Source organism: Buteo buteo, chromosome 13 (genome assembly GCF_964188355.1).
Source record: "Buteo buteo chromosome 13, bButBut1.hap1.1, whole genome shotgun sequence".
In the NCBI taxonomy this organism is placed as follows: domain Eukaryota; kingdom Metazoa; phylum Chordata; class Aves; order Accipitriformes; family Accipitridae; genus Buteo; species Buteo buteo.
The window spans coordinates 12,338,847-12,361,348 of record NC_134183.1 but is presented as its reverse complement, the minus strand read 5'-3'; the positions used below and the strand labels follow the sequence as shown (position 1 = coordinate 12,361,348).

The 22,502-nt window shown below is 46.2% G+C and overlaps 1 protein-coding gene across 2 annotated transcripts; it reads left to right on the top strand.

Annotated features, from left to right (window-relative positions):
• Nucleotides 1-2,405: 2,405 nt before the first annotated feature.
• Nucleotides 2,406-20,983, top strand: MAP1A (microtubule associated protein 1A). 2 transcript variants are annotated; one of them, XM_075044794.1, is made up of 5 exons: nt 2,406-2,529; nt 3,203-3,343; nt 5,096-13,976; nt 16,259-16,491; nt 17,399-20,983. In XM_075044794.1, exons 3-5 carry the CDS (start codon nt 5,246-5,248, stop codon nt 17,552-17,554), a joined length of 9,120 nt encoding a protein of 3,039 aa, XP_074900895.1. In that variant the 5' UTR covers nt 2,406-2,529; nt 3,203-3,343; nt 5,096-5,245; the 3' UTR covers nt 17,555-20,983. The 2 variants fall into 2 exon arrangements, with proteins under 2 accessions (XP_074900895.1, XP_074900896.1); XM_075044795.1 differs by lacking the exons at nt 2,406-2,529; nt 3,203-3,343; nt 16,259-16,491; nt 17,399-20,983 and having other exon boundaries at nt 5,109-12,931; nt 13,035-13,298.
• The last annotated feature ends 1,519 nt before the right edge of the window (nt 20,984-22,502 follow it).

The window sequence follows — 22,502 nt, the reverse complement described above, 5'->3', positions numbered from 1 at the left end:
GGAGGATTCGAGCAGAATGCTAACCAGCCGTGCTTTGTTTAGCAGTCTCAGCAGTGACAGCTCAGCTGCTTGGGCTTGAACCACAGAAATGGCAAAGAGCAGCAGTATTTGCATGCTTGTTAGTCCTGCAGACAGGCCCCTTTCCCTGTACAGCTGGCATTGTCCACCAAGCGCTGCCCAGCCTGCAGCCCTCAGGCTGGCGTTGCCTCTGCAGCACCTTGGCACCTGGTGCCTGGAAGGATGCCCACATGCTGGGCACCAGTGACTGACTACACTGTGCCTGAGAGCCTTCCTTTCACATGGCACAAGGAAGAGACTGCTGGTGTTAGTTCTGTACACCAAGCTGTGTTCTCTAAGAAGTGATGTGGGTAACAACTGCCAAAAAAGTCTGTCTGGGATGTATAGGCAGCAAGGTGGCAGAAGTTGAAGCCTGGGGAATGGCATGGGTTTCACTTTGTCCCAGACCTACTTTTGAAAAATGGGAGCAGATCGCTTCTGTACTGGATGCTCTGAGCAGCATGTGAGTGGAGGTCCTGGTGTGGGGTGAGCTGTGTGAAAACTGCACGATGCAATCAGTGAGGAAATGACATACTTCCTTGTGTTTGCCGTTGGGATCTAAGCAATGCTGAGGTATCAGCAATGCCTTTACAATTACCATTACCTTGAGGATGAGTAGGTTTTTGCTTCTTTTGGCTGCAGTGCATGGCCCAGAACACTTCCTGAGCCTTCCTCATCTGCACCACCTGCCACCCTCCCACACTGCTCCCCACGGGCTCACTTGCAGCCTTCCTTCTTTGTGCAGGGGCTTGGTTCCCAGCTTCTCCCATCCATACACCACATCCCACATCAGCTGGCAGAAATGCCACTGAACTCAGTGCAAGCATTTGCTCTGCACAGTGATGCTTTTGTGTTAGTCTGGAGGGACCATTTTTAGACAAACTGAAAGAACACAAGTTCAGAGAGAAGCTAGAGATGCAGAATATAAATAGTTCTGCTGAGACCTTAGAGCTGCTCTCATTTTGGGCTGAAAGTTGCCTTCTGGGCATATCTGTCTGGTTTATACTTAATTGCTGGCAGCCAGAGTAAAACATCCCAGTAAACTGAGTTTGATTAAAGCTATACCAGGTATTGGCCTTTTTCGGACTTCTTTTTTTTTGTGTCCTTTTGGTGTCTTTCTTTGAAATGCCAGTTTGATAAAGCTATTTTAGAAGGATTGAGATCTGCCTAGAAAGAGAGCTGATGGGAGGTTGTGGAGTAGAGAGGGTGGAAAGAACAACACTGTCAGAGAGCAACAGTTGTCTGGAAGATGAAAAATAGAAATAGATGCCCATTTTCAGTGAAGATCTGTGGCCTTCCAGTCTATATGAGGGGTTAAAGCCTATCAGAGATTTAAACCCTGTAAATTATACATTCCAACAGTTAAGTTCCAAGTGCCTGGCTTGTAGAGTGGATATAATGTCCGCAGGTAGGTATTTGCAAAGACCAGAATCCAAAAAATTATGTGCTGCCTGCAGTGTCAAGGGAAATGCTGCAGGCAGGTCCTGTACATCATCCTGCTTCCCAGACCTGTTTGATGTGGGTACACAATGGTGGCTCTAGCCCCACCTTTCAGGATGGCAGGCAGTCACCACTGTTCTTTCTAATAAATTAATAGGGCCCAGGCATTATGTCAATATTTTGCCAAATATCCATGTAATGCCCATGCCAAGGTGAGCACACAAAGTGCTTTTTGCACTACCAGGCCCTTGTTTGGTCTTATTTGGCTCTTTATTTTTTGCCTAAATATATAGAGAGAGCAGATTCCTGTCTGGGTGCCTGTTTGTGACTCTCACAGGAGAGAGACAGGAGAACAAGCATTCTTCTACAACAACCATCGAGGTGGTTCCCATAGCAGCAGTTTACCTCTAGGGGTGCACATTTGGATTGAAGAAAAACACTTCATAGGAGAAAAAACTTATTAAGAATGATGAGACATTCATTATTAGTGCTGCACCACTCTAATGAAGAGTGAGTTAGCACGCACCAGCTGGCTCACAAAGCCTTATAGTGACTAAGGCTTGGACAACATCCAGAGATACCTCTCCATGGTAGCTGCAATGAGGCAAGATACTTCTGTCTGGAGGGAATAATTGGTCTGTACCAGCGTTTACGGGGCACAGCTGTCTGGCACAAGCGGGCAGCTTGATATGCCTGGCACTGTGGACTTCAGAACACGTTGGAGTTGAGTTGCAAATTGTGCTGATCCAGAACTAGGACTTTTTCCCTTGTTACTGAAAAGAGTTTGCTTTGTTCTATGAGATCCGGGTATTAAATTGGGTCTAAAATGCAAGCTGAAGCCTTGCAATCACAGCCATGCTGAAGTGGAATTTTTAAGGCTAAAACGTCAGTAGGCAGATACTGTCTCATCGCCTTCTCCCATCCTGTCTAATCTCTTGCCTCTCCCCAGGCCAAAGAACCCTCCATCACCGGAGTGATACCCTGGAGACAGTGATCCTGGTAAATCCCAATGTGGACAGCATTGTGTCTGAGGTAAGGACCAGATGCCAGCAGGTTTTCTCTACATCAGCTCTCCTGCCCTTGCTTGACATAGAGGTCATGATCATCACACTTTGTACCTTCTGGAGAGTTCGAACATGCTGCCGTTCTGCTGCAAGTTGTGGTGAAGTGGCCAGGTGTTCTGGTCTTGCCAACAAGGTATATGCAGTAACCAGTATTCTGTGACAGAATTTACTGCTAGACAAAGAAACACATGAGAGTGTATGGTTCCTTGTGTGCTAGCCCTTTAGTAATGAGCTGCCTCCCGGAAGAGTTAGTGCCTTAGAATTGCCCGATTTTATGGATTTCTCAGGAGCTTGTAGAGCTTCCTAGCAAACAAGGTGGAGGGCTTCTGAACCTCGAGCATTCTAGTTTGATGAGAGTCTAAATGTGCCAACCTCTTACATGGCAGTGTAACACCAAACATTTTCTCTTAGCATTGGCCTACTTTCTCAACATGAATTATGATGTGACACAGAGCTGTGTTGGGCAGGCAGTAGCAGTGTCTTCCCTCTTCAATAACTTATTCTCTTGTATGTAGAAAACTTATGTTTTGACTATTTGTGAATAATGCATAAGTATTGCCTGTCCATGTGATTGGGTTTCTGGGTGCTGATGAGGAATACAGGTAACTTTTTGACTGCAACACTCTGTCTCATGGTAACAGGTCCGTTCACTGGTGTGTGATTCATCAGCCCACAAGCTACTGATCTTCTGTGGTCAGAGCTCAGACCAGGAAGGAGACTTGATCCTGCAGACAGGGACCTTCACTTACCAGAAGTTTGCTGAGATACTTTCAGACCCAGAGGTGAGTGTGAGCAGTAAGCCAGCATGTCCCTGCTGTTCACAGAGTCCATGACAGAGCAATGCAGCCCACACCGCTCCTTCAGGTGGCAGATCCATAGAGGGATGGGCTTCAAATCCAGCAAAAAATGGCACACCATAAATAATTCATGCTATAGTCTTGGACATCTTGCTTTAACTTCCTGGCTTAAGTTTTCCAAGGTGACAAGCGTGGAAAAGCGTCCACCTTTAGGTACTCAGCTTGAAATAACCTTCCAGACTGGCTCTGCAGTGGGCAGACGCTCAGAATTTCTTAAAGCAGGCCTTAGAATATCTGTGGGCAGCTTCCAAAAAACAGCCAGCAGAGGCCATCATCACTCTAGTAAATGTGGATATTTCTCTTCATTTCACAATCAGCCCAGCAAGTATAAGCTGTTCACAAGGTTCAGTGTTCATTAAGGGTGTGTAAAGATTACAAGGGGATGAATAAATGCTGATTAGATAACTACATGATGATTAAATAACTACAAATGTCATTATTTAATTGTAGAATTGCAGAATCATTCAGATTGGAAGGGCACTTGAGAGGTCTGTAGCCCAACCTCCCACACAGAGCAGGGTCAGCACTGAATTTAGACAAGATTGCTCAGGGCTTTGTCCAGTGGGGTCTTTAAAACCTTATAGGACGTCTCTGAACCTCTGCTGCAATGCTAATTATCTTAGCTAGGTGTACTATAGCTTTCTTCAGAGGCTTTAAACTCTTTCTTTTGGTGCTTGTTGCCAATACAGATATGCTGCTTCAGTTTTTGATAAGACCTACTTCCACTGATCATTGTGTGCCAGATGTTTAGAATGTCTCCATCTGACTGAATGTACAGTTGCTGCAGGAATGGCTGGGTGGTATTTTGACAATTGATATCATTGTTGCTGTAATTACATAGCAAATCTGCCCACCTTCATTTCTTTTAGGCTGATTGTTCTCATTTATTTCCGGTACCCATTTATTTGGACACTAACTAGTCAATTAAGGCCTGTATAAGCAGGAGAACACAGTGTAAAGAAGTGTACTAATCTCATTCCAGATACTTAGGAAGTCCGAGGTTTAATGCTTCTTTGCTTGGGATATGTTCAGCATAGCTCTAAGGAGCCTTGGAAATTATATCGACCTTAGTTCTACTTATTAGTCATGTAGCATGTCCCCAACCCTGTATGTCTATCAGAGATGGAGTCACGACTTTCAAAATAGGTCCCAGGAAAGAAAATAAATCTGAATAAAAAAGAAAGTCCTATGACACTAAAACTGCACAAAGTGCTATGTGATCATTCACTAGCCAATGAGCGAGGATAAGTTCAGACAATGATGCTTAGCACTGAAAAGGGTATCTCAGGGTTAGAAATCACAAATCCAAAAGAAACTGCTGCTTTTGAGCCCAAGCCAGGGACTGATATCACAGGTTAAATAGGAAGAAGTAAGGAAAGAGGACAAGGCAGTTCCTGCTTTCATTTTCTTTCCTGAGGTCTTGTCACCATGCATTCCCAACAGTCAGGAAGCATAACAGCCCATCAATGTTAAGAATTTCAAAAGAGAGCAGAACATGGCCCCATGCATCTATTTGCAACGGGCTTTTGGACTATTTAATCTATCCCCAATGTTTCCTGTCAGTAAAGTGCTCATGGCATTTTCAGTATTTCTGCATTAACTGGCTATTTTTTTTTAAGTGCTGAATTGGTCTCAGAGCTCTATTTGACCTTTATTTGTCTGTGCTTGTCTCATTAGGTCACCCAGATTCTTAGCAACACTGATTCAGATATCAAGGCCTCCCTTACTGTGTCGTGCTTGGGAGAAGGAGACTGGAGCAACCTTGGGCATCCTCGATTTCAGGAAATTATTAATCTGAAACTGAATCCTGATCCAGTTCTGCCAGAAATGGATGGGGTGTCTGAGTTTGCAGAATACGTCTCTGAGACAGTTGATGTGCCATCTCCATTTGATCTCCTGGAGCCACCCACTTCAGGGGGCTTTTTGAAGCTTTCCAAACCCTGCTGCTACATATTCCCTGGTGGAAGAGGTGATTCTGCTCTCTTTGCTGTAAATGGGTTTAACATCCTTGTGGATGGTGGCTCTGACAGGAAATCTTGCTTCTGGAAGCTTGTAAGGCACTTGGATAGGATTGACTCAATCCTGCTCACCCACATTGGTGCAGACAACCTACCTGGCATCAATGGGCTGCTGCAGAGGAAAGTTGCTGAGCAAGAAGAGGAACAATCCCAAGGCTCTACCAACTACAGCGACTGGATGAAGAACCTAATTTCTCCTGAGCTAGGGGTGGTTTTTTTTAATGTTCCTGAAAAACTGAAGATGCCTGAATCGTCCATGAAAGTAAAGAGGAGCATCGAAGAAGCTTGTCTGACACTGCAGTATCTCAACAGACTAGGCATTAAATCAGAGCCTCTCTACAGGGTGGTGAGCAGTACCATTGAACCTATCACACTTTTCCACAAAATGGGAGTGGGTAAGCTGGACATGTATATACTGAATCCTGTCAAGGACAGTAAAGAAATGCAGTTTTTAATGCAGAAATGGGCTGGTAATAGTAAAGCAAAAACTGGCATAATTCTTGCAAGTGGGAAGGAAGGTGAAATTTCTGTTCCCTATCTCACATCCATCACAGCCCTAGTGGTATGGCTTCCAGCTAGCCCAACAGAGAAAATTGTAAGGGTTTTGTTTCCTGGAAATGCTCCTCAAAATAAGATACTGGAAGGTCTTGAGAAACTCAAGCATCTGGATTTTCTGAGGTACCCAGTGGCTACTCAGAAAGATATCACTTCTGGAATACCTCCACCTGTGCTGAAGCAGACCAAAATTAAACAAAGAACTGACAGTAAAGAGAGTCTTAAATCTTCACCCAAGCCATCTGTGACAAAGCAAGCTAAGAAAGAAGAGGCAGTTGAGGAGGGGATTAAGGAGGTAAAACCAGAAGTCATAAAGGATACTAAAATTGAGAAAAAGGTTAAAGAACACTCAGAGAAAATTCCTGAGAAACCTGTTAAACATGAAAAGGTGAAGACAGAAACAAGTGATGCTCTCAAAGCTGAGAAAAGAAAATTGTCAAAAGACAAGGTTGGAAAAAAGCATCTCAAAGAGAAAGTATCCAAACTGGAGGAGAAGAAAGACAAAGAAAAGAAAGAGATTAAGAAGGAGAAAAAAGACTTAAAAAAAGATGATGGAAAGAAAGAGGAAAAAAAAGATTCAAAGAAAGAGGATAAAAAGAAAGAAACCAAACCAGAGCCCAAAAAAATTTCTAAACCAGACTTAAAACCATTTACCCCAGAAGTAAGAAAAACGTTATACAAGGCAAAAGTTCCAGGCAGACTCAAAACTGAGAAGATCAAAGTTAAACCTGAAAAGGAAGTACCTGCTGACTTGAAGACATCACCAATGGAGAAGGCACCTGTACAGGTGGAGCCAGGAGAGACTTCCATAGCTGAACAGAGGTTAGTCCTGTCTTCACCAGAAGATCTTACAAAGGACTTTGAGGAACTGAAGCACGAGGAGAAAGGGGCCCTGCAGGTGACTCAGGAAATGTCTGATATTGAGATTAGTGATAAGATTATGAGACTACCTGAAACAGAGATAAAAGACTCTGCTGACATGATTGCTCAGAGTTGCCTTGAAGTGGATCTGATTTTGAAAACAGACATTCCTGATCAGGGAATAACCACTACTGATATGGAAAAAGAATCACCAGCAGAGGAAAAGGCAGTCCATCAGCTAGAACTGAGAGCAGGTCATGCTGAAGAAATAGAGGATGAAAGAAGAACAATAGATGAAAATCATGACATGAGATACTGTGAGGGAAAAGCTGAGCAGGACAAGGAAGTTCAGCTGGTTCCAGACAAAGAACAAGTACCATCACAGACAGACCCCTTAGCAAAGGGTGTTCAGTCATCAGCGTTCAGAGAGGAAGAAAAGGAGGAAGAGGAGAAAATCTCTTTGGACAGAAAACAGAGGGAAGCAGAAAAAAAGACTTGTGAAAAGTATACTGAGGGGACAGAGGCACAGGAAGAGGCTGAGAAGGAAAAGAGACAAGATGTGATAGAAAAGGCAGAACTGGAAGAAAAGGAAGGGCAGCACATGAAGGCAGAGGAGAAGGTGGAAAAGAATAGAGACTTCTATGAGCTGAATCAGGATGAGAGGGAGGACAAAATATTTACCACTGCAGAAAAGGAAAAAGATTTTAGTGACATGGTTGAGAAAAACAAGTTACTTGGAAAGGACGTAACAAAGGAAGAGTCATATCTGAGCAGTCTGCCAGTCCCAGCAGGAGCAACAGCAGAACATGTTTCATATATCCAAGATGAAACTATCCCAGGCTACTCAGAAACAGAGCAGACCATCTCTGATGAAGAAATACATGATGAACAGGAAGAGAGGATCCCACACTTGAAGTATGATGTCAATGCCTATGACATTTCTGTTCCTGACCACCCAGGCTCTTTTGAAGCAATACATGGAATACAGGCCATGCCTACTGCTGACCTTTCAGCCAAAGGCTATGCTGGCCAGGAGTCTGAAATCCTGGCATATCCTACAAACATTGTGGCAGCACCTCTAGCTGAGGAGGAACATATATCCTCTGCTACCTCCATTACAGAATGTGATAAGCTTTCATCTTTTGCAACTTCAGTAGCAGAAGATCAATCGGTTGCATCTATAACAGCACCACAAACAGAAGAGACTGGGAAAAGCTCTTTACTTCTAGACACGGTAAACAGCATGCCCTCCTCTCGGACTGAAGCAACCCAAGGTCTCGACTATGTTCCCTCTGCTGGCACAATCTCCCCCACATCATCCTTGGAGGAAGACAAATGTTTTAAATCTCCACCCCCTGAAGATTTCCATGCATTAGCAGAAGGAGAGAGAAAACTGGAAGCTCAAAAAAAGGATCTTAATGAAGAGGCAGAAGATGAAGAGGAAGAAGAAGATGGGACTCCAAATATTGAAATGCCTGAGAAACTCAGAGGGCATTACAATGCCCCCATGTTTGCTCATCAAGGAGGTCCTGATAATGTATTAATCAGTGTTCCCACGGAAGTGGTGCAAACTTCTGGTCTGCCATTATCCACTGAAGAAACACCGCTTTCCCAGGTTGATTCTGCAGAGGCTGAAGAACGATGCATGAGTCCTGATGATAGTACAGTCAAAATGGCCTCTCCCACCCCATCTGGCCCCACTAGTGCAGGACACACACCTTTCCACCAGTCTCCAGTGGAGGAAAAACTAGAAACAGTAGACTCAGATCTATTTGAAAAACAAACAGATGCTGCTGCCAACAAATTGGAAAGCCAAACTTCTGTTGTGGTGAAGGGAGCCAAGGGTGAACCTCTCAAAGAAGATGAGCTATCTGCAGCTAAATACAGACATGAAAAAGAAGTGCCTGGACCTGTACAGCACAAGCGGGACTTGGGCAGTGATGTTCCAGTGTCTCCTGGGGAGGAGGTGCAGGAAGAACCAGTGGGCAAGGAGGAGCTGCCCTGGCTGTCCTACCACAAGCAGGACACAGTGGTGATAGGGGAGGAGGAGGAGGAGCGTCCCATGCTGCCCCATCCCAGCACAGATGTGTTTCTGGAGCCAGAAAAAGAGCAAGGAACTAAAACCATGACAGAAAGTTTAATGGGATTTTCAAAACATTTGTCCTTTGAGCCATTCTCTACCACAGAAACATCCCTAGGAAATGTGGATCTTCCACAGTTCACAAGCCAAAGCAAATCTGAAAGTGACAAATCTTCACAATATTCACCAGATGACACCAAATCACTTTCTTATACAGAAGAAAGTATTGGTAAAGAAAAATCCTCAGATATTTCTGTTAAGGGAGTGACTACTGAAGAAGAAAAACTGCTGTATTTCACGGGAGACACCTCAGAAGAAGAAAAATCTTCTCATGTTTCCATTAAAGACATTTCTCCAGAAGAGACCAAATCCATTTCTCTCACTGAGAGTCCCAGCAAGGAAATCTCTTCAGACCTTTTTGTTAAAGGAATTTCTCCAGAAGACATAAAATCTCTTAGTTTCACAGAAGAGATACCTGCAAAAGAAAAAACTACATCTGACTTCACTGACAAATTCCCTTCAGAAGCTGTGAAATCCATGGATTTTACAGAGCAGAGCCCAGCTACATATGAAAAACCACTGAAAATTTCTGCCAAAGAATTCACAAAAGAAGTGTCAAAACCTTTTCCTTGCCCAGAAAGTAGCTCAATTAAAGACACGTCACCCAGAGATACTTCAACTGAAGAAATGTCTCCAGATGACAGCAGTTTATTTTCTGCAACAGAAAAGGACCCACTTAGGGGAAGAACTGTAGGCTTGGACTCTCAGGAAGTATCTCCAGATATGAAGGGCTTACACTTTACAGACTCTAGCCCAACTGAGGATAAAACATCTTCACACATTTCTACTGAAGGTGTAAAATCTTGCAGGTTCAAGGAAGCTCAAGAAGAAAAATCTCCAGAAATGGAAGACTTTTACATGAAAGATTTAAGTTATGAGAAGAAAGTGTGGTTTCCAGAAGAGGTGGAGGAGACCCCTGTTCAGGGAAGGCGGCAGAGATATGATAAAGAGAGAGAGAGCACATTCTTGGATGAGGTACCAGAATATGAAAAAAAATCCCTTCCTAAAATGGGAGAGGAGGAGATCCTATCTCCTGCAGTGCCTGGCAGTCACAGCTGGAGAAGAGCAGAAAGTGAAGCATGGGGTTCAGTGTATGGGTATCTTCAGGAAGGAAGAGAGACTGGAAGAGGAGGACAGTTACCCAAGGATGAGGAGGATGAGGAGCTCTGTCATGCTGAAGACAAACCTGTGCTACTGCAAGCAGAAGCAGAATGTTTAAAGATGGAATCGTGTGATTACAAAGAAGACACACAGAAGAGTGCCAAACCTACATCAGAAACAAAGAAAGCAGAAACAGTTCCTGCTGACATCACTCTCCCAGAAAGAACACAAATGGAAGGTTCTCCTCTGTCTTCTCAATATGTCTCTGGTGAGGACAGTCAGGCCAAAGCATTAACTGGAAACAAAGAAAGGCAAGAATTGTTGTTGACATCTAAACATGATTACTCCTACTTAGATGATGAGGAGAAAGCTGTCCTAGATATCTATGCAAAGTCACTAGACCAAGCACTGATGGCATCTCCCCTGTCTGTAACAACTACCAGTCTGGAAAAGGAGATTGACACAATACCAGAAACAGAAAGGCCTTACAAGTTAGATCAGTGCAAGCCACCTTTACGGGAAGAAGTCCCATCGAAAGACACAGAGAAGAAATCGGACATCAGTGGTTTGTATCAGGAAATAGACTGTAAATATAAGTCAGATAGAAAGCAAGAGGATGACTACAAATCCACTGAGGGTCTTTATGACTCTACAGGAAGAAAAGAGCAGATGGCAGCAGCATCTACTCTGTTGCAATCTACAAGACCAGCAGAATATGAATATATAGCAGCGTCCCCGGAAGAAAGTGCTGCAGTGTCAGGGCAGTGTGCACACTCTCCTCTAGGGCAAGACCCTTGTCAAAAAAGCAGTGCTGCCATGGGCCATGCTGAGGCTGTGGGTTCTGCCGGCCGTGTGGCATATCCTCCAGAGACCTATTCCAGGAGCTCCCCTGAGCCTTATTCCTATGAGGAAGGGGTCTGCAGACCCAGAGGTGATGACAGTTCTACAAGACAAGAGCAAGAAGAGAGAGAACCAACTCCCTACCCTGATGAAAGAAGTTTCAAGTATGCTGACATCTATGAGAAGATAATTGTGTCTGGAGTTGGACCCTCCCCCTTCACACCCAAGGGTGCAGACAGCCCAGGTCACACTGACAAGGTACCAGCAACAGCACTGCTCTCTCAAAAAGGTCAAAGTTTTCACATCTCTGCAAAGGAAGAAGAGTCCTGCCTTTATACCTCTGCTGAGAAGGAGTTGTCATCGCCAGCATCCCCTAAAGATAAAGCAGATTCAGCCTTTGACTATACAGACATCCATGAAAGATACTTGCCCTTGTCTGAAACTGATAAGCCTAAGATATCTGAAGGACAGGAAGAACTGAAGGTGTCTTCTGCTTTGCCAGAAGAACTAGACTCTGAACTGCACCCATCATCCGCAAGCACAGCATTTGCCTCTCCCACAGACATGACTGACACATTTTATCAGGAAAAATCAGCTGCCTATATTGATGCTGCCTGTCCAGATGAGAACATCATTTTGTCTAGCCAGGAACAGCCATCTTTGTCCCTGAAATCTGAAATCCCAAATCCCAAGGATACATACTATGAGAAAGCAGGTCGAGGGGAAGAAAGCATGAGTGACTCAGAGTTAGAAAAAGGCGCCAAGGAGAAATCTGAAAAGGAGTCTAAACTGCACAGCCCTGTTGAAGCTGCAGGCACAGTCTATGCACACATCTCAGCAATGGACGAGTTTCATGTATCAGAACCCCTTCTGGAAAGCAAGCACCAGGAGTCCACTTCACGCAGTTCTACTGCCTCTTCACCTTCCGATCCAGGGTGGAAAGAGGAATATGGAGGTATGAAAACTGCACCAGCCACTGTCATGGGGACATATGTTGCTGGCTACAGTGACCTGCCAGACATAGGCAGAGATGAGCAGGCTTCAGAAATGTGCCATTTAAGACAAGATTCTTCACAAAAGAGAGAGGTTGCTGAAAAATCCACAAAGGAGTTACATTCCTGTGTAACAGATTATCCAAGTGCAGCGGTGGTCTCAGAATGCCAAGAGCAAACCATATACTTGAAATCTGCTTCCGGAAGACAGAAGGAGGCATACAAAAAGGACCCAACAGTAGAAGGCAGATTGATGGATAGCTCTTCTGGATTTGAATGCTCCCTGCTAGGAAAGAGGGAAACATCCAGTATGTTCAGACATGAACAAGCGTCAGCAAGCCATTTAGGGGATATCTCTCTTCCTTTAAAGGCTCCTTGTGCTTTGCTTTCAGACCAGGGGAAGAAAGATGAGTACTTGGAGGTTTCTGAGAAAATCAGCAGCCTTGAGTCATCTTTTACTAAATTCTCACCGCTAAGTCCATATGAAGAAGATAAGTTATTCTCCAAAGCTGTGGAAAGAAAGTCTGTGCCCCAACAGCAGCTGAAAGATGACTCTTCCAGCCTGTCAGAGGAGCCTTCATCTGAAGCTACCACTCCTGTCATATCAACTACAGCAGAAAGTTTCTACTCCCATATGCTTTCTACATACACAGGTGCAGGAGCGGAACCAGGTACCAGGAGTCTTTGGGATGTGTCTCCACAGATATCCGATAATGCCATGAAAACACATACAGCTGAAACCAAAGACTTTGTGTTTGCTGAAGAACACGGTTCTCCATTCACAAGTGGCATGGGTGACAGCATTTCCCCATGCAGAAAGGAGTGCCAGAGTTTACAGCCCACACCATTCTCTGCAGAGAAACAACAGCAACCCTGTGTAAGCAGGCCAGAGCAGAAGGCACAATTTGCAGAACAGCTGATGACACTGACATCTCTCCCCGATGTGTTGACATCATTTCCTCATCATCAACATGAAGATGAAACCACAGCCAATGGTCCAACAGAGGTGAGCACCAGTCTGCAAGCTTTCCAAAGTACATACCATGCAGCAGAGGCAAAAGATGAAAAAACATGTCCTGATTCTGACAGCAGTTTTTCTCCATGCGCAGGCAAAGAGGACACAGAGAGGCAGAGCCGTCCTTCCTCTCTGATGTCCCCTGAACACAGTTTCCAGCCCTTTTTCCCACATGTGCAGAGGGGTGGAAAAACAGAGGACCATGGAGATGCTTCCCATGAGATGGAGCCACGTTTAGGAGGCAGTTTTGATTGTGGACAGAAATTTTCCTCATGTGAATACAAGCACAGGAAGGGAGAGCTCTCTCCCTCATTCATCAACCCGAGCCCTCATGAGCTCTCTGAAGATAGTGACCTCTCACAGGAGGATGGTCATCCTTCAGTGCAAGGAAGACCACCCCACACTGGTAGTAGCCCCATGCAAAGTGCCACAGTGGAGGAAACGCCTCCAACATCAGTGAGTGATTCTGGAACCTCCCAGTCAGACTCGGATGTCCCGCCTGAGACAGAAGAATGTCCGTCCATCACAGCAGATGCCAACATGGACTCGGATGAAGATGCCGATTTCCTCCCAGTGGACAAAGCTGTTGGGAATGCTCATCATGCCAGTTCTAGGTCCAGCCATGATCCTCAGCCTGTTCCAATGGTAGATCCCCATCCCCATCCTCCTCACCCTGATGTCTGCATGGTAGACCCTGATATGTTGGTAAATGAACAAAGCATGAGCAGAACTGATAAAATTTCCAAGAAAGACATAAAAGAAAAGAACAAAGGTGTGAGGAAGCCTTTGAGCAAACCTAAATCTTCCTCGCCTGCCCGGAAATTAGATGTGAAAGGGAAACGATCACCCACTCCTGTGAAACAGCCATCAGACAAATCTCCAAAATCTGTCACTGCCAAAAAAGAAAGAGATGGAGGAGAGAAGCCCAAACCACGTAATGCACTGGTACAGCCTCCTCACACAGAGGATGAGTTATCCCGGAGTAGTCATAGCAACCCTGGCAAGAGCCTTGTTAATGGCATCAAAACAAATCCTGGTAAGAAATTCTTCCTTAAGCATGCATTTTCTCTTCAGGTTCAACAGAGAGAAAGCACTGGGTTTAGCAGAACAGAGAATAGGACTTCCCAGTCAGGCATAAAAAGTTATAAGCAGCGATAAGGTAGAGAGGTTGTCACACAAACCACTTAAAAAGATCAAAGCCGTGAGGAAAACTCTCAACCTTTGTAGAGCCGAATGCAACCACCTCTGAAGAGAGACAGATCTGTGAGACCTAATTTAGAACTTTATAGGCCAAGATTCAGTTCCACCCAGGGGCTACATCTGTGGAGGGACAGTAGGTATTTAGAGGTGGGTGCTGTCAAAGAAATGCCAGCATTTCAAGGACAAAATATTTGTGTGTTTTAAGAAGAGGTGGCAAACTCTCAGCCTATGAGTGGGGTAAGTGCATTGCGCTGGACTGGGATAAAGCTGTCACTTAGAATAACAGGACACCGCCATGGTCAGATATGTCCTTTCCTCTGAAATGTTAGGCAGAGATGGGATGGGAACAGCTCCCACATCTGAGTACCACACACAGGGCACTGAAGAGGCAGTCTGACTGTTGGAAACTAAGGTCTTCTCTTTTTCCTAAATAAAACTGTGAAAGAGGGACTTGGCCTCAAGTGTCTGTACAGCCCGTGGCCTCTTGCTAAGTGTTCGCACAGAGACCAGTGGTCTACTGGTATCCTACCAGATGATATCAGCATTAGGTGGTACAGTATTGCATCATCACTATGTCTGTGCTGAGACCCCATAGTGCCAGGCACTTTACAGACACAGGGCAAATCTTAATCCTTTGGTCCAGATCATTGATGCTGAGTATGAGACAAGAGCCAGCAGGTGGGCAGTGCCAGGGAGAATGGAGAAACTGAAACATAGCTGAGGTGCTGTGGTCTCAGCAGATGCCCATTGCAGACACTGTGGCAAAGAGAGGGTGTAGGAGAAGTGGGGGAAGGTTTGCAGAGGCGCTGCAGGGAGCTCCTGTTGAGCGAGAGCAGCTGAAGGGGAAGACCTGAAAAGACCCCCTGTGTGTGTGTTGCAAATACAGCTCAGGTGAGGCAAATCGGTGTCACTGACAGATAGCGTCAGTGACAGCAAGGGCAATGGACAGGCCAAGCAGTTGATGCAGGGGCTGCTCAGTGTAGTGGGGAGCGAGAAAAAAGCAGCAGCTGGAGCAATGAGGTGGTCGTAGTGCCAGGCCAGAGAGGGCTCTGCAAAGGAATGTGGACTGAGCAGGGGCTGAGCCAGCTGATGTTCATGAACAGCTGACAAGCAAATAGGGTACAGTCAAGAGAAAGCCAGGTATTAGCAGAGTGTCTGTGCAGAATGGTCATGTCTTAGAGGCGCTGCACAGAAAGGACTGGCAAGATGCAGTGCCTGGATATGTGAGTCTGAAAGGAGGGTTGAGGCAAAGACAGAGGATGTAGAGGTTGTGCGTGGAGCAGTGCTGTGAGTTGCCCAAATAACTTGGGATGAGGACTAGACATCTGTAAGACTGGCTGAGACAGGTAGGGATTTTTTGTTTGTGTAGCAGCTAGACAGTACAACGAGTTGTCCACGCTAGTAGTTAGTGGCTTTTTTCTCACAGAAGAGACTACCTGGAGACAGTATATGGAAGGAAAAAGTGGACAGAAGCCTCTGATTCCACAGAGAGCAGGAGGGAGAGGAGAGACAGTCCTTCTATAGATTGTGTGTGAATATATATGCATATATATTGCTGACTAAAACAACTCTTGTTTGACCATCTCTCATCTCGTAAAAGGTTGACAAAAAAGGTACCAAAGGTTGGCAGGAAAGAGCAATAGAATCCTTGGAATAGTAGCGATTCACAGGGATGGCAGAAAGCTGGCATGGAGCTTCCAGAAAGACTACTGTAATACCCTAGGATACCATATAAAGGCCATCAGAACAGGTTTCTTTAGCAAATGTAGGTTATTAAACAACAAAAATTAGGACTAAATATTGTTTGGGATGACAACCCTGCAAAAGCTAATAATGGAGATTTTTTTATTCTCTTCCCCTGGAAATGCTTCTGAGCCTAAAGCCTTCCAGTCCTTCCCCAAAGAACAGCAGAACTCCCTTTCCCTCCCAAGAGCCGTGACAGCATTGGCCCAGAAATGCACCCAGGTCACCTCTGAGCAGCACAGCCTGGATAAATCTTACCTTTGTTGCTGCAGCTGCAGGGAAAAACCTTTCTGGAACTCAAGTCCTTCACTGTTAATTTGAGTGTTTGTCCTTTCCAGAAGCGTTTTGATAGCTTCTGTTCTCTTTTTTCCAAAGCTTCCAATAGTCCTAAGAGCAGTTTGCCTGTGCCCATGGGTCCACCTGTCTATGTGGACTTGGCATACATCCCCAACCATTGCAGTGGAAAGAACACAGATCCGGAGTTCTTCAAGCGGGTTCGAGCATCGTATTATGTTGTGAGTGGGAATGATGCAGCCAATGGAGAACCAAGCCGTGCAGTGTTGGATGCACTCCTGGAAGGGAAGTCTCAGTGGGGGGAGAACCTGCAGGTAGGTCATGGAAATGCCAAGGAGTGTGTGTGATGTTCCTTGTGTCACAAGGGCTGGGGAGGTGTGTGTCACAAACATACCCAGAGGGAGTGCGCTAAGAGGAAGCAAATGGTCTTAGAAAAGTAACTGTTTGTACCCATGAGGAGGAGGAGGAGACCTGCAAAATGGTATGAGTGGAAGCAGGTATGCCCTCCTTTCCACATCCTTCTGAGGGGAGGAAGCATTTAGAGATCATATACTCCTCCTTATCTGCTGCAGAACAAACCTATCCTCAAGCAAAACCAAGCACCATCACGGTCTGAATTTTCATCACAGCATCCCACACCCAGTAGCATTTGTTGCTAGCCTTGCTTGCTGAAGATCTGATAGCAACTTTTTATTGGTGCTTTTAAACCAGAATGTTCTTACACATAGTTCTTGCTTAGTCAGGTTTGCAGGACATCCTGGGTGGGCACTCTTTCTGAAAACAGGTACAAGAAAGTGTGTATGTTCTTTCAGATGAAGCAGCCTCAGATTTCAAGGTCCTGGAGTTGCACATCAGGTCAATAGGCATATAAAGTCTAATATCAGGCCATTAACAGTGACATTCTCAGCATTATTCCTTTTCATACTGAGGGATCTTTCTAAGGCTGTTTCTGGAGTTCCACACTGCAGCCATTTTCATCATTATGGTGCTAGTACTGCCAGTTTGCGGCCAGCTCAGAGCACCATTGTGCTGGTACTGCATAAAATAAAGCACCAGCTCTGCCTTAGAGAACCTGACATCTGAAAGACATTAAATAGAACAAGCAGTACCAAGGGTACAGTGTTCCAAAATTAATGGGAAATTTTAGCCTCAGCTCCTATGGGTATTGTTTGTCACTGCAGTTGTTCTCAGACAATCATCCCTGCTGCTTTCTTTTCCCAGGTGACATTGATCCCAACACATGATACTGAGGTGACACGAGAATGGTACCAACAGACCCATGAGAAACAGCAGGAGCTAAACATCATGGTATTGGCAAGCAGCAGTACTGTTGTGATGCAGGATGAATCTTTTCCAGCCTGTAAGATCGAATTCTAAATCTCCCACACTTTGCGTTCATCCATTGACTCTCCAATCACCGATGCAACATCAGAGACACCATCTAATCACAGTCCAGTTCTTCTCTGGTTTAGTCCTCTACATGGTTCCCATTTGTCAGGCAATCGGGTATCCATCTAGCTCAGCACTGGATGCCATGAGAAAGAAGTGCAGGGCTCTGTAATATTCTGGACTGAGCTAAGAGTTTGTGCAAGAGCAGTTGCAGGCCAGGGGCACTTTCACTTTCCCTGCTTTATTCTGCTGCCTGTACAGTTTCTGTATACTATCTTGGCTGCCTTGCTGCTGTGAGAGCTTGTTCTACTCTCTTCCTGGCTGCCTTGCCATTTAACTTGTAGCACCACGAACCTCGTCTTTCTGGTGAGGGCTGAAGTGCTGCTGCTGCATGTAGACAGTGCATGGGGGGCGGGGGGGGCAGAGAAGAAAACTAATTTGCAAAGAAAATGCACTTAGGAGATGAGGGAAGGCAAAACCCTCCAACTGTAGCATGACAGTGAAGGTCATTCTTCCATCTTCCATCCTGAACATACACATGGTGTTCTGAGCAAGGGGACCTGTACTCCAACTAGGCAGGACCAACATTTGCCAGCTCTGCAGGTTTCTGTCCCACATGTTTGGTTGCAGCATCCTGCAACACCTGCTCACTATGCTCAAGGAGCTGGGATGAAGGACACATTTGTTTGGGGGTGGCAGTGGGAGAGGAGAGTTCAGCCTGTTGTTCTTTGCTACAAAGAGCACATTCCTAACCTGCTAACTTGAGCTTTGCACACACAGAGTGGCCAACTTACTCCTGCACATCAGCAGTGTGACAGTAGGAGGCACAGAGGGGCTGTTGCCTGAACAGTCACACAAAAAGAGTATCCAAACGCACAACTACAGCCCCTGCTAAAGCAGAAGGGCTGAAACAACCCTGGCCGCTGTTGGCCTAAGATGTATGAGAAACCTCCCTGTCCTTGTAAACCAAAGGCTTTCTTGAGGATTGTGGTGAGGCAGCTGAGCAACCTGCATGCCATACTGAGAGAGGCTAGCATCTGGCTGGTGTAGCTGATGTGTGCCAGCTTTGCAAGCAGCAGCAGTTTCTTCGCTGCCTGTATGCCAGCAGTCCAAGCCTCTTAGCTGTGTTCAAGCTTTTTGTTGTCCCCCAAAGTGTCCAGGATGTGGGGAATAGAACCTGTGGTGTGGGGAAGGAGAACCCCCTTCCCAAAACACTCGGGGAAAGTAGTTTAGTAATTGTAGTTGGTCTTGGTTCCTCCACACCTGTGGCAGGGACATCCAGACTCTTGTTGCCAGCATAGGTGAGGTGCTGTCAAAACTGTGCTGTCCACACCTTGCAGCTCGCAGCCAGTTGCTAGCACACCTATTGTGGGCATGCATATGTCCTTGCTCTCTCGCTGTCCTGGCAGAAGCGTAGTTGTATGCCATGAGTGCATCATTGCTACTGAACAGTCACCCAGAGCCTCCTTGGCATGCAAGCCCATTCCAGCTGTGGGGCTCCCAGACCCTGCAGGGAGAGCTGTTCCAGGAGCGTTAGTGCTCAGGTGCACTGAGCTTGCAGCACCAGTGAGCCTTTGCCACATCTGAGAGCATTGCAAGAGGGTCTTATCACAAGGATGGCTTTTATCTTTCTGTAAGGCAAAGAGAGTGGCAGTAGGGTGTGCTCTGGGGAAGGAGAGAAGAGATAGAAAGCAATGCTGCAAGGCGTGACATGCAACTGAAAGGTATTTCCATCTGCTGTGTCACCCACTGTGCTTGGCCCTGAGCCGAGGTGTGACTCCATAATAAGCATCCTAGGACCCTGTGTTGTGCTTGCCTGGGACACTTCAGTCCCAGTGCTAGTTTTCTGGCAGCTGACATAAAGAAAATGCTGCTTAGAAACCTGCTCCTAGGACTAAAATGGAGTTTCTAGGGAAATGGTTTATTTTGCATTTAATTTATATATTTATTTTTGGATGTTAAGCTGCATTTTGTGTGGATTTAATATTTTAATTTATACATGTTAACATGAAACCATGTGCTCTTAGTGTCAGTTCAGAGGTTTCTCAGTACAAATACTTAGATGCTGCAATTTAAACAACAACATAAAAAGACCATAGAGAACTTGCTGGCAGCAAGAGGGGTCTCTGCTTGCAGCCTGCAAGGCTGTGCCTAAAACTCAGCAGCTGCAGGACAAAGCCTGAGGCTAGCAGCCCCTCCCCTAGGAGCAGCCAGCCCTTTTGACGCAGCCCTTGTTAGGAGCATGTGAGTTTACTCAGGGATTTAGCAAATCCCTGCCCTGTGCTGTATTCATTTTAACCATGGAATCACGGTGTGTCTGCCAGAAGAATAAATGTCATTCTCTGTAACCCGATGGGATCAGCGTCCATGAATGTTGGTTATGGCAAGCAATCGCAGGCAGTAACACACCTGCTCCTGCTTCCCCCAGGCACTGCTGGGGGGGTTTGCTTTCAGTGCTTTGGGGAGATCCTGGCTCACCTGCCAATGGGACTGGCTGCCAACCAGTGCAGGTGCAGGATGCCAGACACTAGAGGAACAAATGTGACCCTCATTGACTGGATCCCTGGATCCCTAAGCGTGGCTAGGTGTAAAAGCTAATGCACTAACTTTAGATAGACCCACACATGAATGTTTTCTCAATTTTAAACTTGAAGCAATTCTGACTAAGCAGCAGTAATAGTGAGGCTTTGCAAGGTGCCTGCATCCTCCAGGCAGGAGTGCGGTCATTGGCACGTGTTCCAGTAAAAACACCTAACCTCTGCGTGCTGTGCTCCTGCACTCCGCAGCTATGCTGCTTGGACAGCTTTATCCTACACAAGTTAGTTTCCCTGTCCTCAAGGCTCCACACTTTTTTTTAGTATTTTGTGGCAGTCTGTTCTGCCTTCAGCTTCTCTCCCTCCCTCTCCATCTTCCTCCCCTCGTCCTCCCTCCCCTCCCTTCTCCCACCCCCCCGTCTTAAAAAACTATGGGGAAAAAGACTTGTAAAAATGCCACTTTGTAAAGAGTCTGACCCTGCTTGGCCTGCAGGAGCCAGCAGAACCCATCCAGAGCCAGAAGTAATACAACACTATAGAGAGAAACAGTTAAACTCTGCTTTTGCTTGTTTCTGCATGTGGGCAACAACGCGTAATCTTCCTGTATGTAATAGATACAAAATACTGTTTTAAACCTATAATTAAAAAAGTGAACGTCTTAACTGTATTGAAATGGCAACTTGTGCTCCTAGCTTCTTCTATGCTAAATGTTTTAAGAACAGAGCCCTGATTCTTTTCTTCAGCATCATGTTTCTATTTGAATTTAGTTCCTTGAGTTCTGTCCTTTTGCCCATTTCCATGTGAAATACTCTGTAACTAACTGCTGTCAAGAGAGGAGCCCAACACATCAATAATAAAGCCACATTAATTGCGAACAAGAACACTTCCAATGGTTTCAAACTGTTCTTTGAGTGAGTCCATACTGTAGGCAGGGAGCACACAGACACTGCTACCATACCTTCCCTCCAGTGCTGGCCAGCTGCCTCCCAGCTCATGAGTTCAGGTGAGCCACGGCTTTTCCACTAACACCGCACCTTCACAGGCAGCTGCCAAAACTTCCTGTGGCCCCAAGGAAGGGACACGCATATCAGGGACATAGAGCCTATCTGGGACACCCACCCCTCCTTCCCTGGCCCCAGCAGGGTGATTTACATTTCCAGCTACCTCCCCTCCAGAGGACATTTCGCCTCCAAGGGCCCAGAGACAGACGCAGCCCCCCCATGGTCCAGTGTGGAGCCCAGCACGGCCTGTCCTGCTGACACTGCAGCTCCGCACAGTTCCCGAATCATGCTCTCTATTGTGGCCCCTCTGCCTGTCCCTCCACTTCTTGGGAACAGCAGCTCTGACCGGCACTGCTGGCATTCTTTGAACTGGAAACGACTCTGGTCCTGTGGGAGGCAGATCACCGCAGCACTCGGCTGCCAGCCAGCCAGGCGGTGCACCTGCATGAGGGGCTCAGCTCAGCGGCTGTGGCCAGCCAGGCACTGATGGGACATCACACGCTGCTGTCCTTATTGCAGCAGTGGGCCTTTGTACCTCTGCAGAACTCCAAACTGACCTCGGAAGGGGAAGTACTTTATTTCAGATATTTTAGCTACTCAGCAAAAAACTGGGACAGCAGCCCTCTGCCCTGCCTGTGCCGGATAGCAGTCAGGAGAGGCTGATGCCCAGTCAGCTCTGCTCCTGCCTGGGTGTCCTCAGGAGGAAACATAACGGCACAGTTGAGTGCAAGGGAAAAGGAAAGCAGGTACTGGGCTACAACCCTCAGAAGAGGGGCCATGGTGACCACAAAGCAAACCACAGCTTGTGCAGCATGTAATAGAGAGCTCAGGGCAGCTGCCAAAGCTGTTACTGACGGGGGAGGAACCCCAAACTGTTAGCATAAACCAGCAACTATTTCCACAGCAGCTTTCCAGCTAAACAAGCATACAGGTATGGCTGTGCTCCTCTTCACTGAGAGGCTGTGACCATACATGCATTTCCCAAACATGTACAGTGTTGGGAGCCTGAGGACCTGTTCAGCACCATCCTGCAGAGCAGAGCTCCCCAGCCAGCTGTTGAGATGGTGCATGCAGGCTGTGGTGAACACACCTACTACAAGCTGTTCTGCAGGAGGAGGGAGGCAAAATCAGGTTGCTGTGGCAGAAAACACAAGCAGCAGCATGCAGGGAAGTGGTCTAAGTCACGTAAGCATGTCCTGAGGAAGCAATGCTCCTCCACCAATGAGCAGGAGTATGCTGAAGCTGGGAAGCTTTCAGGTGCCCATCAGACCTGTATAGAAGCATCAGTGATGATCCATGGGCAGGATCAGCTCAAACCTCCAAAGCAGGCCTTGGCTTTGCCAGGGCTGCAGTTCAGCTACAAATTGGACTTCTTTCAACTCAAACAAGAAGATGGAAGCA